The 19479-nt window shown below is 41.8% G+C and overlaps 1 protein-coding gene across 1 annotated transcript in view; it reads left to right on the top strand.

Annotated features, from left to right (window-relative positions):
* Positions 1–19479, top strand: part of DNAH9 (dynein axonemal heavy chain 9) — a 283503-nt gene that overhangs the window by 204534 nt on the left and 59490 nt on the right. Inside the window, exons 50-51 of the mRNA XM_041000388.1 lie at positions 8905–9330; positions 17994–18113. Coding sequence (XP_040856322.1) covers positions 8905–9330; positions 17994–18113 — 546 coding nt within the window. The remainder of the gene's footprint in view (positions 1–8904; positions 9331–17993; positions 18114–19479) is intronic.

The raw sequence follows: 19479 nt of genomic DNA, 5'->3' as shown, positions 1-19479 counted from the left end.
TTCTGAAAATAATGATGCTTCCATAGCATGGCTTTTAGAAAGCTGGAATTGGGATGGTGTCGGTCTGTGTTCTCTTCTAAGCCTGTAGCTCTGTTTTTGAAGTGTGTGTGTGTGTTATGTTAACAAAAATTAGATATAGATTCATGGATTTGAGTGCCCCAAAGAAGGTGTTAACTAACATTCCGGCCAGGTAAGAGATGGGAGAAGAGAGAACCAATTAGGCAGGAAGCTAAGAAAGAAATCACAGGATGGAACGCGTTTGCAAAATCATGATGCAGGAAGGGATATGGAGCTCTAAGATCTCAGTACAGAGGTGCTTGCCCCTAAAGTGGATGTGGCAGGTGTTGCTCTAAAAGCGAGATGAGCAAGATCGTAACACCACTAAGAGGCTTAATTATATATATGCAAGTGTTTATAATCTACAGACTGCAACCCATTGATTGCCTTCAAAGAACCTTTGGAATGGGGTCCCTGGGCCCCCTGTACTATGTGTATGAAGGACAGTATTGTTACCTGAGTTCAAGTATTCCTAAATAATCCTCAACACCTCTGAATTCACAAGTCTCTGATATTTAAGAACCATTTCCCTGTTTTCTCATTATTTTCAAATTTAACAATATATCTTCAGTTAATACATAAAGAATACATGTAAATCAGAGCTTGGTAGTAAGTGTCTGCACATTTTGCTTCCAGTTTGGCAGTTTTATTTTGCTTTTATAGCGATACTGAAATAAATCCAGCATAACTTTTCCTGCCTTAGTTTAGGAATGGTTTATCTTGCACTGTCATAGTCTTGTTTTTCCCTCCACAGAGCTGCTTGGGATTTCTGTTTATTTTCTGTGAATTTGCACAGGAAACATTTTTATGACACTAATAACATAAAGTGGCATTTTTATTATTAAAAATAATTCAAACAGTATAGAATGTATAGGCTCAAATATAAAGCCACCTTCAATTTCCATACCAGCTTAGCTCTTTTCTGAAAGTAATGCCTAAAATAACTTGGGGTGTAGCTATTTCAACAAGTCCTCTATGCATTATATTTGCATAAATGCATAAATAGTAACGGTTAGCAAAGGTGCAGAGAAAAGGGAATATCTGTTTACTATCAATGAGAATGTACATCGGTACAGCCATTATAGAAAACAGTATGGAAAGCCATTAAAAAATTGCCAGTAGAACTATTGTGTGACCCAGTAATTCAGAAGCATGACCAAGGAGATGAAATTTACACGTTATAGAGATACCTGTATTGTCACAATTGCAATATTATTCACAATAACCAAAAAATGGAACCTCCCTGAGTCTGTTGATAGGTGAATCGATTAGAAACATTGGAATATAGAGATAATGTTGATGATCAACAAACACAGAAGAATAGCATTAAATCTTTAAATGGGATCTTAACGTGGGCATTTAGTGTAGCAGTTAGGATATCAGGGTTGGAGTCCTGACTCCAGCTTCCTGCTAGCGCACGCCCAAGGAGAAGGCCGTGAGAGCCCAACAGTTGGATTACTGCTACCGTGTGGGGGTCTTAGGTTGAGTCCTGGTCTCTATCAGCACCTGGCCCTCTCCCACTCTGCTCTTTCCCTACCCCTCATTGTGTGTATGAGAAAGAGAAAAAGATATGAGACTCAAATTTTTTTTTGGAATGAGAACTTTCCGTTTTCAAGAAGGTGAATCAGACTTAGAGAACCTTATACTAAGTGAACAAGAAAAAACAAGAAAAATCTTGCCTGATCTCCTATAAATGAAATCTTATCTTCCCTGTTGAAATAATATCATTTCATGTCAGTACATACATTAAAATTCTTATCTAATGCTTCGTTGTGTTCCATGTCATAATTGCAGGATAGTTTATTTATTCATCTATTCTTGAGTATTTGAAGTTTTTCCTCTAGTGCATATATTCTTCTACACACATTTCTATTGCATACATGCAGGTTTTCTCTAGTAAGTAAATATGATTGCTCGATAGAAAAGTGTGGTAGACTGTGCCTTTTCCCCTTCCACTGTGAGAGTCATACCCTAACGGCCAGAACACGATCGTTACCTCACAGGGCAAAACTGATGTTGAAGTTATAAGTTAATAATCTTGCAATGAGAAGAACATTCAAATTATCCTAGGTCTAAATGCAATCACAAGGGTCCATCAAAAAGACAGAAAAATCAATAATAATAATAATAGTTTGATGATAGAGGCAGAGGGGGAAATGTAGAAGCTGGGTGGAGAGTGGGACTCTTCCTAATCTGGAAGAAACCAGCCCTGCCAAAACCTTGATTCTAGGACTTAAGACCAGCAAACCATGTTGTTTTGAGTTTCTCAGTTTGTGATAGTTTGTTGTTGTTGTTGTTGTTGTTGAATTAATTTATTTATCTTATTATTTCCTGATTCAGTTCTTTAGGTTTTGGGACTTCCCTTCTCCCTTCCCAAATCCCCCTCCCTACTAATTTCCTCCACGTCGTTACAATAGTATAGTCGTTGATAATCAGTTACAGGTCCATCATTCTGCTATGTAAGTGTATCCGGACATTGTAGGCATGGATAAGAGCAGAGAGTCCAACATCCTATTGTCAAGATACATGCAGCAGTTTCATTGGGATTCCAGCTTTGATTTGTAAAAAGAGATGCACTTGGCATTCTGTCTCCACATCTGTATGTGATAGTCTCTATTATACAGTTACTATACATCCCCTTAAATGAAAAGCCATAAAACAAAACAACAACAGAAAGAAAAATAGAAAATTTACAACAACATGAAGTTAAATAACATGCTACACAATGACCAGTGTGTCAGTGAAGAGATGAAAAAGAATACCAGACACCATCCTGAAGTAAATGACGCTGTTTTATGACCTATATGTCAGGGAGGAAATTAGTAAGAAAAACAAAAATGTTTTTGAATGAATGAAAATAAAAACAAAATTATCAAACCACCTGAGATATAGCAAAAACAGTACTGAAAGGCCTACTGATATTGTATTTTACATGAAGGTTGCCTAATATCAGAGCAAACATATTATATTTGTCCCTTCGGGATTGACTAGTTTAACTGAGCATAATGGTCTCTAGTTGGGACCATTCGGTTGCCAATGGTAGAATTCCATTCTTTTAATTGGGTGAGTAGTATTCCATGGAGTAGATGTACCACAGTTTCTTTATCCGCACCTCTTTTGATGGGCTTCCAGGTTGTTTCCATAGGATTACAGATCCCGTTCTCATATGCAGATTTCATTTCCTTTGGCTATATTTCCTGAAATGGGATAGCTGTGCTATAATACAGTTCTCTTACCACTCCCATACTGACTTCCATAGTAGTTGTACTGGCCTCCACTCCCACATCCACTGCAGCAGGTGTTGTTGATAGAGTTCGGAACTCAGGCCAATCTCACTGGAGTTAGGTGGAACTTTATTGTGACTATCATTTGTATTTTCCTGACAGTTGGAGAACCTGAGCATTTTTTCTTACATCTATTTGAAATTGTTCTTTTGAAAACGTATGTTCACTTTCTTTACCCATTTCTTCACAGGACTGCTTGTTTTCCTTTTGCTAAGTTTCAGAAACTTTTTGTAAATCCTGGATATTAGTCCCCCATCAGTTGTGTAGCGTGAGATCTTCTCCCATTACATTGGTTGCTCCTTCACTTTGTTGTTCATCTCCTTTGCTATACAGAAGCTTGTTAGTTTGATGTGATCTCATTTGTTTATTTTGGCTTTGACTGCCTGTGCTTGTGGTGACTTTTCTAAGAAATATTTCCCAATTTCTATGTTTGGAGAGTGTTTCCTATATTTTCCTCCAACAGTTTGATGGTTTCTGGGTACAGATGTAGGTCCTTCATCCGTTTAGAGCTGATTTTTGTATAAGGTAACAGGTAGAGGTCTTCTTCTTACTTTTTAGGCTGCTATCCAATTGTCCCTACAGCATTTGTTGAAGAGACCAGACTTTTCCATGGATTATTTTCAGTTCTCTTGTCTAAGATTAATTGGCTGTACATATGTAAACTCCCTCCTGATGCTTCTATTCTGTTCCATTGATCTTCTTCTCTGTTTCTGTATCAGTACCAGACTGTTTTGATGACCATTGCTCTGTAGTATGTCCTGAGATCTGGAATTGTGATTTCTTCAGCTTGATTTTTTATTGTTCAGGATAGCTTTGGCTATTCATGGTATCTTGTGTTTCAAGATGAACTTTTCTGCCAAGTTTTCTGTTTCTAAGAAGAATGTTGCTGGGATTTTGATTGGGATTGTGTTTAATCCATGTATTACATTTGGTAATATAGACATTTTAATGATGTTGATCCTGCTGATCCAGGAACATGGTAGGTTTCTCCATCTTCTCAGGTCTTATTCTTTTTCTTTTAATGTTTTGAAATTTTCATTGTAGAGATCTCCCACATCTTTGGTTAGGTTAATCCCAAGATACTTGAGATTCTTCTCTGCTATTTTAAAGGGACCTATAGTTCAATTTATTTCTCAGCCATAGAGTTATTTCTGTGCCACCGGTTTATGTTCATTAATTTTGTGTCCTGCTACCTTGTCAAATTCTCTTATGAGTTCCAGTAGTCTCTTGATTGAATCATTTGGTTCTCCTATGTAGAGAACCATGTCATCTGCAAACAAGAATAATTTTAATTCCTCAGTTCCAATTTCAGTTTCTTTAATTTGTTTTTCTTGCCTAATAGCTCTGGCAAGGACTTCCAATACTATATGGAATAGCAGTGGTGAAAGTGGACATCCTTGTTTAGTTCCAGATCTTAGTGGAAAGCTTCCAGTCTTTCCCCGTTCAGAATGATGCTGTCATTGGGTTTTTCATATATTGCTTTGATGGTGTTTCTTACCGAGACAAAGGAGAATGCCACACAATGTAGTTTATTTTTTTAGTATGTGCTGTAAAATTCCTAGCCAAAATAGTTCTTATTCCTAGGTCGGAGGACTGCTAACTCCTCATCTTTGCCAACCTTAGATATTTCAATCATTTCTACTCAATGAATAAATAAAACATGCTTTGCTTTTGTTTTAAATGATTTTATTCTAAAGAGATTAGACATAGGATAGTTTCCCATATTCTTACTGATTGACAAGTATAAGCATTTGCCATTAATTCTTCAGCATATATAGTTGGCATTTTCTCTCCATCTGTCATTTAATTTTTAACTTAAAAGGTAACGTAAAAATAGATGCCATTGGAAAAAAATATTGATTCTAGAGTCACAGACAAGCTTCTTTCCTACAACACTTCTCAGGGGCCTCTGCTATAAGGTAAATTCATACTAAAAATGACAGATATAGTAAAAGATAAAACCGCAGATTAATGTAACTTAGGAATAATGTAAAACACCTATGTACAATATTAGCAAGTGAAACCCAGATATTTACTTAGACAAAAATGTTCCACCAACTAGTTAGACTGATCTAACAAGTAGAATCACACGACCATGCCCAAACCTACTTCAAAGGAGAAAGCCCCTGAGAAATGCCAAAATTCATTACTGTTGAAACCTGTCATAAAGCAGGGATAAAAGAATATTTGGATATTTTGCCAGCAGATGACCATTAAACCCAACCCAAGATGAACATATCCTACCAAAAGATGGGACACTAAAGAGATCCCCATCAACACAAAAAAGGTACAATCAACAACCCCAATATTCACCATTATTTGAAAAGTTATCCCAAATTCCTGACCAATTGCAATAATAGATGAAAATATTAATTACATGAGTGCTGTGAAATAGAATATAAATGTATTGTCATTATTCACAAATGTTACAAAAATATAATAAAAGGGAAAAGATGAGGATTTATTATAAAATCACAAAATGCAATACTTTCCAAATAGTCATAATAATACAGCAGAAAATATATTTTCAAAATAACAACCAAAACATAAGGTACAAATAAGTGTAAAGAAATTTGTTGAAACTGTGAAGAAAGATGCACATCTTACTGAAGATCATAAAAAGTGAATAAGCTTGTAGCTGCGTATGTATCTGCATCTATATTCATCATTCATAACCAAGATTTTGTAGTGGAAGATTTAATTGGTTCAAGATGAAGTCGCTCCACAAATTTATCAATTACATGTAAGTCTAACTGAAATCCATTTTGATTCTTAATTTTCTCAAGTGCATATAATTTAACCAACTATTTAAGATTAATAACCTAAATTTATAACAACATGGAGTAAGATAAATTATGACACATTCAAATGAGAGAAAACTGTGCATTGCTTTTTTAAAATTTGTGCTTTACAAAAGCAATGAAGTGCAAACAGGCTGCAATTTTACTGAAAATGAATATTTGAAAGTAACAGGGATTGATATGTATGTGTGTGTACATATGTATATGTGTGTATGTACATATATTTGTGTATATGATGTATGCACATATTTATTAGAGTACCTTAAAAAGTTTGTGGAAAGCTAAAATTTAAGAGTAATTAATTTTAAACAAAAATAATTTGGAATCCATATATAACTTCTTTATAACATACAGTTTTCAAGGTCTTTCTGAAGACCTCTCATATGTAAATAGGTATATATGCATATATGCACATATGTATATATACACCATATACATATATATCTGGATATAAATGCATCAACAGAGACTTTACAAAAGCTCCTGAATGAGCCACATCAAGATATGAATACCAGAGTTCATCAAAATGTTCATAGGAAATGGAATTCAAGGATAAGTTTACATTTCACACAAAATTTTGAAATCAATGCACAGGTGCCCCAAAGATTTATGAACAATGCATATTACCAAAAAAAATTACATCTATCTTCACAATTGTTTTACATCAGAATAAACTTTTTAATTCTACATTCAGTGAACTTTTTCAAGTATCTTTGCCATGTTTATCTGTGTTTAATAAAATCATGAGCAAGTCTCATTTTCATCTTTGTTTTTGCTGGATGCTGACCAGTATGTATATACTCATTGAATGGAAAGAACAGAACAGTTCTTTACAGAAAGCTTTACATAAGCATTCAGACCCATCCTAACATAGGCAAAACATCTTTCAAAGCATGGAAACAAAGAACAATGTGCTTTCGAAAAAGGATAACAAAGATTCCATAAGAACCTTTAGACCTATAGATCACAAAATATCGTAACACTTAACAGAGAAATAAATACCACATAGGAGGAAAGGGACAAGCATTTCTTTATGGACTAAAAAGTTCTCCTTAATTCTACTGGAAGTGAACCATCTATTCCTCTCTCTCTTCACTCTGTGTCCTGCATTCTGCTTTCCCTATGACCTGGGAGGCTGCCTTGCAGGAACTGTGTCCGTAGCTCTTTCTGCCCTCCAGCTTCCTACAAGCTTGCTCAGGGTGAGCATCAGGAGGTGATTGTAGGGAGGGAGAATGCAACTCAGGTGTTGGTTGATTTGGCTCCACGCCTGCCCTCTCTGTCTCTTTCTGTTCTTGGCCCCAGAGTCCCCATGGTTAACTATATAGATAGGGTCCCTCCCCGTTTTCTGAAAGAAGAGAAATACTTGTATAAAAGGTCAACACGCAAAAAGTGATCATCATTTCCAAGTGCAGTCATTTCTCTGAAAGAAATCATCATGAGGCTAGGACAGGAAAGCACTCAGGAAGAGAAGTTGGTGGGTAGAGCCCTTCTGAGGAGGGTGGGGAATGAGGAAGTATCAGTCAAGCAGATGAATTAGGTGCAAGGGCCTGGGCAGCTGCCCCTAGGGTGGGGATGAGCTTGGCACGTTGACATCCTGACGGAAGGCAATTAGAGTATGGTGACAAGGTGTCTCAGGGTCAGAGTTGGGCTGTGTGCTTTGCAACATGCAGAATCTGGTGCGCAGCTGAGAAATCCATGAATGTGGAGACCTGAAAACCAGAGAGATCCTGCTGCATTCCCTATCAGAGATCTGGTTCAAGTCCTAGCTTCAGATTCAGCTTCCTAGTAATATACCTACCTGAGAAGGCAAGGGAAAATGACCCAAGTTCTTGGGCATCTCCCTCAACACCTCTATTAGGGGCCGGAAACAATCCCCCTGTGCTCATGAATGTCTAGGCTCATGGCACCTGAAGTTAATCTGGAAAAAGAACTAAGCCCCTCACCAAACCAGATCCCTAAGCAGGTGGTATGTCAGATGTACACTTCTCAGCCAGAATTCAATCAACGTCAAAGGCATTCATGGCATAACTTCACATGACTTCACACTCTGTGGATCCGCCAGCTCCGGATCTGTAGGCAAACACACCAAGGCCTGGGAAGTCAAAGTGATGTGCCAGGGTCAAACCTTTCAGCCGTATCCTTCTGGAGCAAGTGCAGCCTAGGAACAAAGGACAAATCTTAGGCCAAGCAGAGGCAGCTGACTCATAGGCTATACCTGGCACTTGCTGTCTGAATTATTTCTTGGCAGAAAAAAAAAAGCCACTTTGCTATCAGGACAGTCAAGTGAAGTTAGAATGAGCTCATGGAACAAAGCAGTTTAATTAAAGGCAAAAAAAAAAAAAAAGAAAAGAAAAGAAAGAAAGAAACTAGTTGGATTTCAGTGCTATTCTCTTCAATCCAAGATGGAAATTAATTTATAATAACCATATCTTTTATTCATGCCATGCTGCATATTTCAGAGTAGGTTGGCATCCTTACATTTTGCAGTTGAATGTGAAATAATTGTGTGTTTCTAATGGACTGAGAGTCAGAGCGCTGAAAGAACATAGCTGAGTCTCAGCTAACCATTCAGGAAAGACTGGAGCCACTGCGGAGTAGCTTTGGTTTCTCTGATGAGTCATGGTAGTTAAAATTCAGAACGTGGCTGCAGGCTTCCGAGCAGCCCTTTCCAACAGTTCACTCTGGAGCCTAACTCTGTCCGTGGCCGAGGACAGGGAACGCTCATGCACCTTTTTCTCATGACCTTCCTTCTGTTTCCCTAGACCAACCTGACAGAGCTGAAGTCCTTTGGGGCCCCACCCCAGGCTGTCAGCAATGTCAGTGCCGCAGTGATGGCACTCATGGCCCCTGGGGGCAAGGTGCCCAAGGATCGGAGCTGGAAGGCTGCGAAGGTCACCATGGCCAAAGTGGACAGCTTCCTGGATGCCCTCCTCAACTTCGACAAAGAGAACATCCACGAGAACTGCCTCAAAGCCATCAGGCCGTATCTGCAAGACCCTGAGTTCAATCCCGAGTTCGTGGCCACCAAGTCCTACGCGGCTGCGGGCCTCTGCTCATGGGTCATCAACATCGTGAGGTTCTACGAGGTATTCTGTGATGTGGAACCCAAGCGCCAAGCACTGAGTAAAGCCACCATGGACCTCACAGCTGCCCAGGAGAAGCTGGCAGCCATCAAAGCCAAGATCTCTGTGAGTGAATCCAGGGCCTTTCTGTTGGTCCCTCCACTGCCTCTGCATAGCCCTTCTCATGATTTCCACCCAAGGTCCCGTGTGTCAGGAAAGTCCACTTTCTGCATCACAGTCTGAAATCCCCTGGGCCATTGGCTTACAACGCTGGTCCTAAAAAATGCTCTCCTTTGCCTCTGGGGAAAGAAAAGATGACAGCTACATAAAATAGATGAGCAGTCTTATCTGTGGAGCCAACTGTCTTCTTATGAGACACAAACTGCATTTAACATTCTGCACATTTGCTAGTTAAAAGCAAAAGGGAAAAGAATGTCTTTCCTTTTTTCCTCTTTGAGATGTAGGTTTTATCTCTCTTCCTTTACCTCCTGAACCTAAGATAGCTCTTCCAAAATGTTCATGGGAAACACAGTTTTGTAAGTAGGCTGTAATGCAAAAATTAATGCATACTAAGAGTCTTTAACAAGTTTTTGAAAATGCATATTTATGAGGAAAAGCTATGCAAAGATTTCAGTTTGGGGGAAGACCAAAATAAACTGATCTTTTAATTTCATTTTTCCATGAACTTTTGAAGTGTCTTCAAATTGTGACCATCTGCCAGCCTCATTCTTAATGAGTTGGAAGTTGGACTTAGAGTCATGTCCAACTTGACCATAAACATGTTTTATACTATCTGCATTGCATTATGAAAATGTGAAAACCAAGTTGTAGACTGTAGTTTAGGAGGTAATCCCTTATGCATAAACATAAATGTGTAAGGATTATTAGCTTTTATAAATCCCACATAGATATTACTGCTTCACCAAGAATTGGAGGATGGTGGTGGTAATCTCCAATTTATGTTTTTGGACTATTTATTTTTATTGCAAAGGCAGATTTACAGAGAGGAGAGACAGAGAGACAGATCCTCTGTCCCTTGGTTAACTCCCTAAGTGTCCACAATGGCCACAGCTGATCCCATCAGATTCCAGGAGCCAGGACTCACAACCTCCCATGCAGGTGCAGGATCCCAAGGCTTTGGGCCTTCCTTTACTGCTTTCCCAGCTCACAAGCAGGAAGCTGGATGGGAAGTAGGGCAGCCAGAACATGAACCGCCACCCATATGGGATCCCAGTGCGTGCAAGGCTAAGATTTAGCCACTGAGCCGTTGCACCAGGGCCGAGGGATCTCCATTTTAACACTGTCTGGCAGAGAAGATTTCCCTTGAACTTTGCCTCTCCTGTTAAAATCCATCCTACTAAGGTGAGAGACAAAATCCTATGAGATGGCATAGCAGCTAAAGGTCTGTCCATTCAGTTTCAGATCCCATCCAAATGGGCATATTTCCTTGTATCACACCTGCTTGTGGAGTCTTTGGAAGAATTAAGAGATACTGTGCAGGCAAAGCAAGAGCTCAGGGACCAGCCCCTGGGACTTTGTCCGTGACTGTTAAACCTGACCTCTTCTCCTAGCTCTTTGGGTTGCATGTGTTGTCACAGGCACAGACTGTGGCCAAGTTCAAGCCAAACAATTCCTTCCACATCTTTAATTTCCACACGCGCATTCCAGGAAAATAAAGAGCCTTGCTACAAATGAAGATGAAGAGGGTTTTATGAATTGTGAAAAGTGAGATTGTAGGCATGTCGAGTGCTTCACCTGAGTGGTCTTATTGATCGTTAGATGAAAGTCTGTGACTTCAAAGACCCAGTCTCTCTATTTAAAAATGATACTTTAGTGAAGTACCTAACCTCTTCTGGTTTATAAATGCAGATGGCCCTAGGTTGGTGATTATCACCATAACCTTGGCTCCTTTCGAGGTACACCACGTGCGAAACACTGGCACATCCCATTCTTGTTCCCAGGTGGAAAAGGCCTCCCCACAGTTTTCATAGTCTTCAAATTCTCCCAGAAAAGTGTAACAAGGATTTGTCTTTTCAAAGACTCTCTATACTCAAGTTATTTTAACTAAAGGAACAGTTGGTGCGAAGGGGATGTTTTCAAAATGTTTATACCTTGTCAGTAGCCAACATTCACATGATGGGCCCACTCAACCTGCAAAAGCAACAAGAATATCTTAAAAATACTTGGCTACCTTAGGAAGCCACCTCTTGCCTGCCAAAATATTTTCTGGAAGAAAAAAAAAATGTATTCATGATTTTTAACAACCTCCTCTCCATCTTTGTTTGTACACATGCTTATCAACGTCTCAAGATGGTACGGCCTACTAACGATAGTGGAGATGAGCCACGTGGCAACATACCCACAGCCACAAACCTCTTCCCTATATGCCTCCAAGTTCACTGCCAGCCTTCCTCAGTCTCCTCTCTCTGCCTCTCCCTCCCTCCCTCCATGTGTGTGTCACACACTTGCATAGACACACATACATATCTTATTTTTAGGGCGTTAGAAACATTCCACGTAGGGCCCAGTGTGATAGTGTAGCGGTTAAGGTCCTCACCTTGAACACGCCGGGATCCCATGTGGGTGCCAATTCTAATCCCGGCAGCTCCACTTCACATCCAGCTCCCTTCCTGTGGCCTGGGAATGTAGTCAAGGACGACCCAAAGCTTTGGGATCCTGCACCAATATGGGAGATTGGGAAGAAGCCCCTGGCTCCTGGCTTCAGATTGGCTCAGCACCAGCCGTTGCGGCCACTTGGGGAGTGAATCATTGGATGGAAGATTTTTCTCTCCGTCTTTCCTCCTCTGTACATCCACCTTTCCAATAAAAAATTTAAAATCTTTAAAAAAAAAAACATAATAATAATAATAAATAAATCTTTAAAAAATACATTTCCCCCCTATATTTGGAATACTGAATGAGAATGTTTTTTTACATGGAATGTTTCCTTTTTTTAAGATTTATTTATTTTTATTGCAAAGGCAGACATACAGAGAGGAGGAGAGACAGAGAAAAAGATCTTCCGTCCGATGATTCACTCCCCAAGTGACTGCAATGGCCATTGCTACTGCCAATCTGAAGCCAGGAGCCAGGAGCTCTTCCAGGTCTCCCACGCAGGTACCGGGTCCCAAGGCTTTAAGCCGTCTCCACTGCTTTCCCAGGTCACAAGCAGGGAGTTGGATGGGAAGTGGAGCTGCTGGGATTAGAACCAGCGCCCATATGGGATCCCAGTGCGAGCAAGGTGAGGACTTTAAGCACTACGCTATCACACTGGGCCCTATTATTATGTTTTTACTGTAAAGTCAAATATACAGAGAGAAACAGAGAAAGAAAGATCTTCTGTGTGCTGATTCACTCCCCAAGCAGCCACAATGGCCAGAGCTGAGCTGCTCCAAAGCCAGGAGCCCAGAGCCTCTTCCACGTCTCCCATGTGGGTGCAGGGTCCCAAGGCTTTGGGCTGTCCTCTACTGATTTCCCAGGACACAAGCTGGGAGCTAGATGGGTAGCAGGGCCTCTGGGACATGAACCGGTGGCCTTATGGGATCCCGGTGCATGCAAGGAGAGTACTTTAGCTGCTAGGCTACTGTGTTGCACCCGGAAAGTACATTAAAAAAAAAAAACTACATGATAGAATTTCAATATGATTTATATAGAAGAAAAAAAAAGATGTTAAAAGATGTTAAAAGTAGAGGTCATCTCTAGGTAGTGGACATGGTACCTAGGTTATCTCTAGGTAATAGACTTTGGTAATAAAAGTAGGTAAGGTGTGGGGATCGGAGCAGTGGTACAGGAGCCACTGGGATATCCTATAGGCCAAACAGGAATCCTTTGGTTCAAGTCTGGCTCCATTTCCAGCCCATTCCAGCTTACTGCTAACGCACATCCTGGCAGGCGGCAGACGATTACTCAAGTGGTAGACCCCTGTCACCCATTTCGGAGACCCAGAATGAGTTCCTGGGTCATGGCATCAAATTGATTCAGCCCTGGCTACAACAAACATTTGAAGAATGAACTAGTACATATAAGATATTCCCTGTTGAACCCAGCACCATGACTCAGTGAATAAAATCCTCACCTTGCATGCCGGGTTCTAACCCCAACAGCCCCGCTTCCCATCCAGCTCCCTGCTTGTGGCCTGGGAAAGCAGTCGAAAACAGCCCAAAGTCTTGGGACCCTGGACTCACATGGGAGACCTGGAAGAGCTCCTGGCTCCTGGCTTTGAATCGACTCAACTCCCTCTAGCTGTTGAGGCCACTTGGGGAATGGGCCAGCAGACAGAAAATATTTCTCTCTGTCTCTCCTTCTCTCTGTGAATCTGATGTTCCAAAAACCAAATAAATTAAAAATATATGTATCCTCTCTCTGGATCTCTTTTCCTCTCCTGGTTTGCCTTGCTCTTCCTCTTCCCTCCCTTCGACCTAAAATAAGTAAAACCACTCAGAGTTAAAAAACAAAGAGTAGCAAAAGCCTTCTCAGAGACGACAGTCGCCTTTTAATCCTTTCATCTGTGTCGACTGATTGTTGAGATCCCATCACAGCCTGCTACCTTGTGGCTTCGTTGTATCTTACTTGGCCCACACATAGTATTTGCAAACCACTGAATTAATTGCCACTATTTAAAACAGCAGGAGCTCTTATGTAAAAATCTGGGTTCTGGCCAATTTATCTACAATCCTAAGGTCCTGCCTATAATTCCTGGCGCTCAAGAATGGCTTCCATGCTGGCAGATGGTTTCTCTGCATTTTCCATAATCCCCACTGACTCCGCCCTTTTTGTTCAACACTAGATTCATTGGACTAAGTTTGCATTGTCTCCCTGCTCTCCGCTCATTTGAATTTCTGACTTTATTGATTTAGCTAGTTATCTTCCTTTAATCCCTTTTCCATAGCCCCGATTTTTTTTTATTTAAAAAAAAAAAAAAACTTATTTGAAAAATATTGAGATGGAGAAAGAGAGATTTTCCACCTAGCGGACCTGAGCCGCTAGGTCACCACACCAGGCCCTGGTCCCATATGGCATCCCGGTGTGTGCAAGGTGAGGACTTGAGCCGCTAGGAGATTTCCCCCGCCCCATGTAGCTAGGCTAGGCCAGAGCCAGGAGTCGGAACCCCATCTGGTCTCCCATGTGGGTGTAGAGATCTAGGCACATGGTCCATCTTCCACTGCCTTTGTTAGTTACTTAAAAAGGTGGAAGAGTTCTAGTTCTAGTTCATAGGATATTACGATACTTTACGTGCAGCTAATTCCTGCAATCTGGTTCTTTACCGTGAGCTGAAAATACCAGACGAAACAACATATCTTGGGAAGTTTATTCCAGTGGGGCAGGAACAGGGGAAGGGGAAGGGGAGGGAGGGAAGAAAGGCCAGAAGGAGGAGAGAGGTGAAAAGGAAGAGAGAGAGAGCCACACCTGGGGCCTTTTTGTCGGCAAGGTGTTGGAGGCGGGGATTCAGAGGGATTGAGGTCAAGACCCAAGGGGATTGGTGCCTGCAGGTGAATGCCTGGGGATGATTGGTGAGTAGGCGGGGTTGGGGAAGGGGCTGGGAGATTGGGGGTGGGATTCTCAGGTGGAATGCCAGGTTACATCTGATTGGTGGATGGCTGGACTGGCACGAATTTCATGAGCTGTAAGAAGAAATGGCGCAGGGTCCAGGGTGGGATATTGGGATAAGTCCTTACAGCCTTCCCTATTGCATTTGCAGGAAGTTGGGTAAGAAATGGAACAGCTGGGACTTGAACCAGCACTCCCATCCAGGATGCCAGCATTGCAGTCAGTAACTCAACCTGCTGTGCCACAACCCTGGCTCCTTTATTTTTTTTAAACTCTGCATTGAACCCAATATTCCATCAAATCCCCCCTTTTTATTTAGATTTTTTTTTAATTGGAATGTCAGATATACAGAGAGGAGGAGAGACAGAGAGGAAGATCTTCATCCAAGCTTTACTCCTCAAACAGCCACAACAGTCAGAGCTGAACCAATCCGAAGCCAAGAGCCAGGAGCGTCTTCCGAGTCTCCCACATGGGTACAGGGTCCCAAAGCTTGGGGTCGTCCTCAACTGCTTTAACAGGCCGCAAGCAGGGAGCTGGATGGGAAGTGAGGCTGCTGAGACACAAAGTGGCGCCCATATGGCATCCCGGTGTATGCAAGGTGATGACTTTGAGCCGCTAGCTCACCACACCAGGCCCTGGTCCCCTTTGTTAAGACCATTGCCCCTTGTTCCTTGGTAAGAGCTCCAATCTACTCAGAAACAGTAAGCAAGTGTTGCTGCTTTCCTTTCCTGGTTTCTTCTCTTATTTTCTTGTGGCACATCCTCCAGTAGCTTTTTCAGAAATGTGAAGGGAGAGATACATTTTCCTAAATAGTTAAAGTCTAGGTCTGTGTTTTATTCTTCAGTTGAACGAATAATTTGGCTGAGTATTTTGAGTAATTTGGCTGTATATTTTTTTCTGTTTGAGCACTGAATGCTTTATCAAGGTTTGATTCCTTCAGAGAAGCCACTTCCCCTTTCCTGTAAGTCTCCACCATTGCTTTACTCTTGCCGCCTAAAAACACTACGTTGATTTTTTTTTTAGCTGCCATTCTTATTATTCACTGTGCTCGGCATGCAGAGACTTTTTAATCTTCAGCTGTGGGAAAAGATGTTGTTCCTAAAAAAAAAAAAGAATTTCCCTTCTGTTTTCTTTCTAATCTTACTTTTTGGAATGCTTGTAAGTTAGGCATTGGACTGGTCCAATTTATCATCTGTTTTCTCCCATCTTCTTGTTACTATACATTTCCTTACACATTCTACAAGATTTCTTCAAATTCACCTTTCAACCCTTCCTTTGAACTTACTATTTTTATGCTAACAGTAATAGAAATTTCCACAGTAGTTATTTCGCCTGCTTTTTTTTTTTTAAAGAATACTCTGTCCTGTTTTATGAATGAAGCATCTTGAGTCTAAGAAGCAAGTTATAAAGGGCTTTAACTGTGTTGTTGTTGCTGCTGTTGCTGTCACCAAAATTATTTGTGTCGCAGGTCATTGTTTTCTCCTGTTTCTCTTTATGTAAGCTTTCATTCAGTGCTTTCTTACCCTCTCACGTCTGCAAAGTAATGGTCCAAAGCTGATGGAAGACACAGTGGTGAAGGGGTTGCTTGGGACACCGACAGTCCTTGCTAAAGTACTTGGGTTTGAGGTCCAGCTCTGCTTCTGAGTCCAGCTTCCTGCTAATGCCCTTAGCAGCTGGTGATGACTCTGGTACTTGGATCCCAGTCATTTAGGAGGGAGATGTGGATTGAGTTTCTGTGCCTTCTGCTTTTGACCTGGCTTAGCACTAGCTGATGCAGGCCTTTAGTAAACTAAATAGCACAATCTTTTTTTGAAAATCTGTCTGTAGTTGTGCAGGAAAAAGTTGCGCTAATTCTGCCTGGCAGAATTTGTGTTCAAGATCAGATAGATGAAATACATTCTAAATGCCAGAAGGCGATGTCTGATCGTTACCAGCATCAACTCCCTTTCCTAGTGACACAGACACCTGATGGCATTGCGTAGTGGGCAGGAAGCAGAGAAAGCAGAGATTGGAGGTAGGGGAATCGGCCAAGGTCCAATTAGCCTCTGTTTTCATCACCCCTCTCAGTCACAGCTAACAGTTCCTAAATCTTAAATCCAGCTCATGTGGGCTCTGTAAGCTAATCCACTCCCCCTTGGATGAATTGTAGGCAACATGATCCTGCAGCTTCCTCCACCCTGCTCCAACAGTCTCCACCCCTCCATCAGTATCGTTTTCCATACATCCAGTGGAATCCCTCTATCCCTTAGGACTTCTACAATTGCTCCATAATCATTTTAGAGAAATCTGGAAGAAGAGGAAAGGAATGAGTATGGTCAGTCCACTTTCGTTAATTGGTTGACTCACAACCTGCCTGTAAAAGTGCCTTACCATATAAACTTGACCCTTATTTATTTGTCCTGGGTCTTACTAATGGACAATAAGGCAATCTAAACCCACTATTACACAGACATGAGAGATATTTGGGGGTTTATGATGTATTCCCATGCGTCTTTGTGTATGCAAATACGTACCTTGGGAGCAACAATAACAACAAACTATCTGCTTTGGTTCTAAGTTCTTAATACATTTAGGGGGAAAAATTACACTTAGACTTAAAAAAAAAAATCAATCCCTGTGTCTTTGGACAATGGGAGAAAAGGATGATGTTAAGAGAGTTGTCTTAACATTCCTTAAATCTTCAGTCAGGGAAAAACTTAGGTTCCAGAGAGACCAGCCCCAGACCAGCCAAGAGCAAATACAGGCAGTAGCCCTCCCAGGCTTCCCAGCATCCTCTGCCCAGGCCCTGGCAATCCTGATATGGTTGTGCCTTTGCCTCTGAGGGCAGCACCTGCTTCATTTTGTCAAGTCACTAGACCCACATGTACTCCAGGGAAGTCAGGATATGCACCCTTGCCCTTCTCCATATCCATCAGGCGTCACAGCCTTTAACCAAGACAGAGGAGTTGCAATGCAGAGGCTCAGCACTCTCCCTGTGGGTCCAACAACTCTGGGTTTCCATTTCCTTCCCCTCCTTCCTTACCACACAGAAGCCTTTTACTGCAACTCTACCAGGGATTACTCCTTATTTGCCTTCCTGTCCTACACTGCCCTGCTTTCCTCCCCCCCACCCGCCTCCCGAGTGCCTTACGGCTTCCCCCTTGGAGGAGCACTTCCTTCCAAACCAGCTGCTCATGAGTCTCGGAATGCTGGAAGAGACCTGGCTGGAATGACTGATACTCTGTATGTTCCCTCCTAAACAGCACCTCAATGGAAACCTAGCCAAGCTCACAGCCAAGTTTGAGAAAGCCACAGCGGACAAACTCAAATGTCAGCAAGAAGCTGAGGCGACCGCAAACACCATCTCCCTTGCCAACCGCCTGGTGAGTGCCAGCCCCCCGTGGTGCAAGCTTTCATTATATTAACAGTACTTGTCTAGTGCATAGAGGTGGGAAACAGACAAGCACGACTCAGCATCTCTGTGACTTAGGGAAAGGGAGGGGATTCTAAAATGTACTGGGATGCAGGGACCGAGTCCTGAGTAAAGAAATGGACGCACACACAGGTCTGAGGATTGCTTATAAAAGCAGTGTGAGCATCAGAAACCCATGTAAAACATGACTGTACTTCCATAGGCAAAGGAACTTGAAAACGTTCACCAAAAATAAGTGGAATTAATAGGAAGATAAGCTTATCTTGTTGTGGAGAAAAGAAGTCTAAAATTCATGTAGATAAGGGGTATTCAGAAAGCTTGTGGAAAATGCTTAGTGTGACAAGACCACGTACCGATTTCAACATTTTTCTGCACCAAAATAAACATCTGAATTAATTCTACCTTTCAACAAATGTTTGAAGATCCATCAGACTTGAAGTGACTGGAGGCAGTGTGTTAAAAGACAAGGCCAGCATTTTTTGTAGGCAAACTCTGAAGTCTTGAATATATGTAGGGCCTGATAGTAAAGACATGACTAGGACTGATAACTGAGATAGAAGCAGCAAAACATGAGACCTACTGACCCTAGGCATTTCTGAGCATGACCTTACCCCAGCACTTGAGTACACACAGAAAAATGCTAGCCTAAATGCCAGGGACAGGGGAGGCATGTTGCAGGCCTCTGTTGCAGTACAACAAATGATTAGTGATTTGGCGTGATAACCATTGCATCGCATCTCCCGAGATTACAGTTGGGGGAAGTTGGACAGGGCCCAATTGGCCAGTTCTTCTGCTCCGCAGGGTAATATCTCACCTACTCAGTGTTAGCTGGGGTGGAAGGTCTGAGAACAGCTTCTTCACATGGTAGCGGAGGACACACTGGTAGCAATGCCTGGGGTGGTGGGTTCCGCTGGGTATCTCTCCTTCTTAGTCTCAGCACTTTCCTGTACAATCCCTGCAGCTGGGGAGACGGACACCTTACATGGTGACTCTGGGCTCCAGAGACAAGCACTCCAAGAGACAAGAAGTGATAAGTCTGAGATGTGCTCAGGCCTAAGGCAGAAAGCCAGAACACCACCAGTGCCTGTACTGTAGCTTGTCTGTCCAAGCCATCTCAAGTTCAGGGGACAACCCTTGGTGAGAAGAGTTTTCAGGAATCTAAGGTCTTTTTCTTCCCCCGTGGCTTATATTCTCATCCCATGTTCATGAAAACCCAGCATTGGCCCGGCGGCGTGGCCTAACAGCTAAAGTCCTCACCTTGAACGTGCCGGGATCCTATATGGGCGCTGGTTCTAATCTCAGAAGCTCCACTTCCC

Source organism: Ochotona curzoniae, unplaced genomic scaffold, assembly GCF_017591425.1.
Source record: "Ochotona curzoniae isolate NIBS_2020 unplaced genomic scaffold, NIBS_Ocur_1.0 scaffold_2453, whole genome shotgun sequence".
NCBI lineage: Eukaryota > Metazoa > Chordata > Mammalia > Lagomorpha > Ochotonidae > Ochotona > Ochotona curzoniae.
This window is presented reverse-complemented; position numbering and strand designations above follow the sequence as displayed.